Raw genomic sequence first — 3,872 nt, 5'->3', positions numbered from 1 at the left:
AAATCACCCCGGGAGCGGTGGAATTCCAAGAATCTACATTTCTCTCTTCGAGTCCTGCCAGGGGAGAGAAGAAGATGAATCTTCTGCTTGGTTTGCTTTTGCAGCTCCCTCTCATTCTCAGCGATTTAACCTTCGCCTCTGTGGATTGCATTCTCGCCTATTCTCTCTGATTTACTCGGTCTCGTTTTCTCAACCGTCTGGTGTTTTCTCATATTGGAACATTGGTTGCATTATTTCCCTTACCTTGAATGACTTAAAGCTGTGTGATGATGGGGATGTGTGTAGAAATGACCGTGTATAAATTCTCATATTTCTCTACTAGACCTCAATATAATACATTCGGTTTTGAAGATCCCTCCCCCACCCACCTTAATTTGCTTATTGTGTTTTATGGAGTTAGTTGAGATTAGATTGTGATTTCCAGATGCTGATTTAAATTCGTTAATGGTCAGAGCTGAGTTCTCCGCTTTCTCTGGAAGGGACAGCTGAGGTTAGCAGATAAACATAATTTTTAGCGCCCGACACACTAATTCTCCGGGGTCCTTTCCTTCACACCCAGCACATCTACTGGCCTCAGCATTTGATGATCCCTGAAACATGCTGGGCCAGTTCCGGGGTGTGTTGTCTTCTCTGTACCGGGAATTGGGAGCCTCTCTGGCCAGTCAAGCTGAGGTCCCAGTGCCAAGTCTCCAAGATTCCCCCTTCACTGTCCAGAAGCCCCCCCAACCCTGAACCTTCAGAAGCCATAGGAAAGGACAGTGAGAAGTCCATATTTTCAAAAGCAGACAGGCAGATTCTAATCAAGCTGGGTACCTCCTTTTTCTGCTGCTTCCGCATCCCTTCTCTACCGGAGGAGAGGCTGGGGTGGTTCCCCTAAGTTCCCCCAGGAAACGACCTGGCAGAACAATTCTCCTTGTCCTTCCTGGAGAAGAAGACCCCAGCGTCTGTCCCAAGTTCCTGAGCAAAAACAGCTGAGGAAGAGAAATGCAACAGTGTCAGGGCTGGGAGGATAGCGGCAGGGAAACCTGTCCTTACCCCCACATCCCTCTACTGTAAATAAACCCCGAGCCAAAGGGCTCATCCGTCTCCTTAAACAGCCAGTAAACTTTATATGACACAATATCTAATAGTAATTTATTGGGGAGATATTGTAAATTCCAACGGTTTTAGTTAATAAAGGAGCTAATTAAAAAGGGACGGGCTGGGCTCGGCCAGCTGTTGGCGAGAAGATAATACATGGGAGTGGGGGGGGGGGGGCGTAGGGGAGCAGAAACGTGTATGTGCGGGTAATTTTGGCGGCTCTTTTCCTCTTGCCCCGTGTCGAGCGATTGCCTTCAAGCTCTGCGTTAGGTTTTATATGATTTAAAAAAAAGAGAGAGAGAGAAGAATCCAGCGAATAAATCTGCCCCCTCGTTTTGCGCCCCCCCCCCCGCAATTGGGGAAAGGGGAAGTTAGAGTTGGTGTGTATGGGGTGTGTGTGGGGGGGGACTCGCTGCTGTCCCCACCCATCCCCTTGGCGGCGGCGCCCACGTGAGCCGGACGGCCAATGGGTGGCCGGTGCAGGTTTAACTATGTTTAATGTCAGATAGCAATAAACTAGACGCTGCCGGTCGGGCCTCGCGGAAATGGGCGAGCATAATCTCTTGAATCCCGGGTTTGTGGGGCCGCTGGTGAACATCCACACGGGAGACACCTTCTACTTCCCCAACTTCCGTGCGTCCGGGGCGCAGCTGCCCGGGCTGCCTTCGCTGTCGTACCCGCGCCGCGACAACGTGTGCTCGCTGCCCTGGCCGTCGGCGGAGCCGTGCAATGGGTACCCGCAGCCCTACCTCGGCAGCCCCGTGTCGCTCAACCCGCCCTTCGGCCGCACGTGCGAGCTGGCGCGCGTGGAGGACAGCAAGGGCTACTACCGCGAGCCGTGCGCCGAGGGCGGCGGGGGCCTGAAGCGTGAGGAGCGCGGGCGCGAGCCGGGCCCGGGGGTCGCGCCGGGGGCCGCGCTGCTGCCGCTCGAGCCGTCGGGGCCGCCCGCGCTCGGCTTCAAGTACGACTACGCGGCCGCCGCCGCCGGCGGTGGCGGCGAGGGGGGCGCGGGACCCCCGCACGACCCGCCCTCGTGCCAGTCCCTGGAATCCGACTCCAGTTCGTCCCTGCTCAACGAGGGCAACAAGGGCGCCGGCGCGGGCGACCCCGGCGGCTTGGTCTCGCCTTTGAATCCCAGCGGCGGGCTCCCGGGCAGCGGTAAGGACCCCCGGGCCCCGCGCGAGGCAGGCTCGGGGACGGGACGTCTTCGCCGGGCGGGCAGCCGAGGGCAGAGCTGGGGCCGCCTGGGGTGACAATGTGTGGCGAGGGAGCGCTTCTTTTAAGCAGTGCCAGGGGTGGGGGGAGCCCTATAAACATGTAAATATCCCCATAAAAGAACGGCGGAGATTTCCCTTTTTTGCCGGCTTTGGCTGGAGGGGGCAGGGAGCCCTGGAGTAAGGGGGGATTCTGGCTGAGACTTCCCCAGGCCTGTGGGGGGTGCAGGGGTAGGAGAGCTCGGTTCCTGCTCCTCCAGGGCCTCTCCTTCAGCCCACACGCCCCATTCCTGTATATTTTCTTTAAGAATGCCAGTGGGCCAGGTTAACTCTGACCACTTGCATGTTATCATGTCAGTTCTAACGGACCTCGGGCTGTCCTTCAGGATGAGGGTGACGGACCGGGTGGGATTATTCAGAAGGGGTCTGGAGAGATGGGTGGGGAAAGGGTTGGAGGGGGGTACTGTTAGAGATGGTCAGGTTGGGGGACAAGGGGAGCAAAGAGAATCCTGAAGGCGGGGGAGTTTGGAGGGGTGAGTGTAGCAGAGGAGTTCTGAGGGGTGTGTAGAAGAGAGGGGCCAGGAGAGAAAGCACCTGGGACAGGCCTTTTAGGCCTAAGTGAAAGGGACAGGGAAGGACCAGGACCGAGGGCTCTGGGCTTGTCACCTTTTGGACCTCTGGCCAACCCTGCCGGTTCGTCTCCATCCAGGCGCGCCCTGGTACCCGATCCACAGCCGCTCCCGGAAGAAGCGCAAGCCCTATTCGAAGTTGCAGCTGGCGGAGCTGGAGGGAGAGTTTCTGGTGAACGAGTTCATCACGCGGCAGCGCCGGAGGGAACTCTCAGACCGCTTGAATCTTAGTGACCAGCAGGTCAAGATCTGGTTTCAGAACCGGAGAATGAAAAAGAAAAGACTTCTGTTGAGGGAGCAAGCCCTCTCCTTCTTTTAGGGGCCAAGACAAGGGGTCCAGCCCCGGACTGAGCCTGTCTCTGGTAGAGAGCAAGAGGGGCCGCTCCCTGGGACCTAGGCCCCACTTAGAATGCCAGGCATCTCTGGCAGGCCCTCTCTGGATGTCCTCTTGTCTGTTTTGTTCTTGGTTCCCTCCCGCACATCCCCAGCAAGCCCTGCCAGGTCCCAGAGAGAAGGGAAGAAACCCACCTAGGGAGAGAGAAAGGCCCCAGCTCACGTGGGGAGGGGAGTCAGCCCAGGAGTGGGGGTGGTTCAAGGCCCAATAAGGGTACTGGGCCTCTAACAGGATCTTTGGAGGAGAGGCAACCCAGGTGCCCCTTCCCACCACTTTTCTTCCATGCTCTTAAGCATCTCTGCAGAGTAGACTGGGGGAGGCAGGCAGGGTGCGGGGGAGAGGGGTGGACAATGGAACCAAAAGCTCCCCCAAACTCACAGTTGTTGAGATTGGAAGAGACTGAGAGGAGGGAGCAACAGCAGAGAATTGGCAGAGAACGTGAAGGGGTAGCTCTGGGAGACCAGGAGGAAGGGGGGGGGGACCTAGGAGGAAGTACAATTTGGAAGAACGTGATGATGAACAAGTCATTGGGAGTCTGAGTTCTCCGGGCCTGGC

At 57.2% G+C, this 3,872-nt stretch overlaps 1 protein-coding gene across 1 annotated transcript; it reads left to right on the top strand.

Annotated features, from left to right (window-relative positions):
- Positions 1–1,625: 1,625 nt before the first annotated feature.
- On the top strand, positions 1,626–3,242 carry HOXC12 (homeobox C12). Its single transcript, XM_004601548.2, has 2 exons — positions 1,626–2,238; positions 3,004–3,242. The coding sequence occupies exons 1-2, from the start codon at positions 1,626–1,628 to the stop codon at positions 3,240–3,242; spliced, it is 852 nt and encodes a 283-aa protein (XP_004601605.1).
- The last annotated feature ends 630 nt before the right edge of the window (positions 3,243–3,872 follow it).

Source organism: Sorex araneus, chromosome 2 (genome assembly GCF_027595985.1).
Source record: "Sorex araneus isolate mSorAra2 chromosome 2, mSorAra2.pri, whole genome shotgun sequence".
NCBI classification, from domain to species: Eukaryota; Metazoa; Chordata; class Mammalia; order Eulipotyphla; family Soricidae; genus Sorex; species Sorex araneus.
The sequence above is the reverse complement of the archived record's forward strand: the minus strand, read 5'-3'. Positions and strand labels throughout refer to the sequence as shown.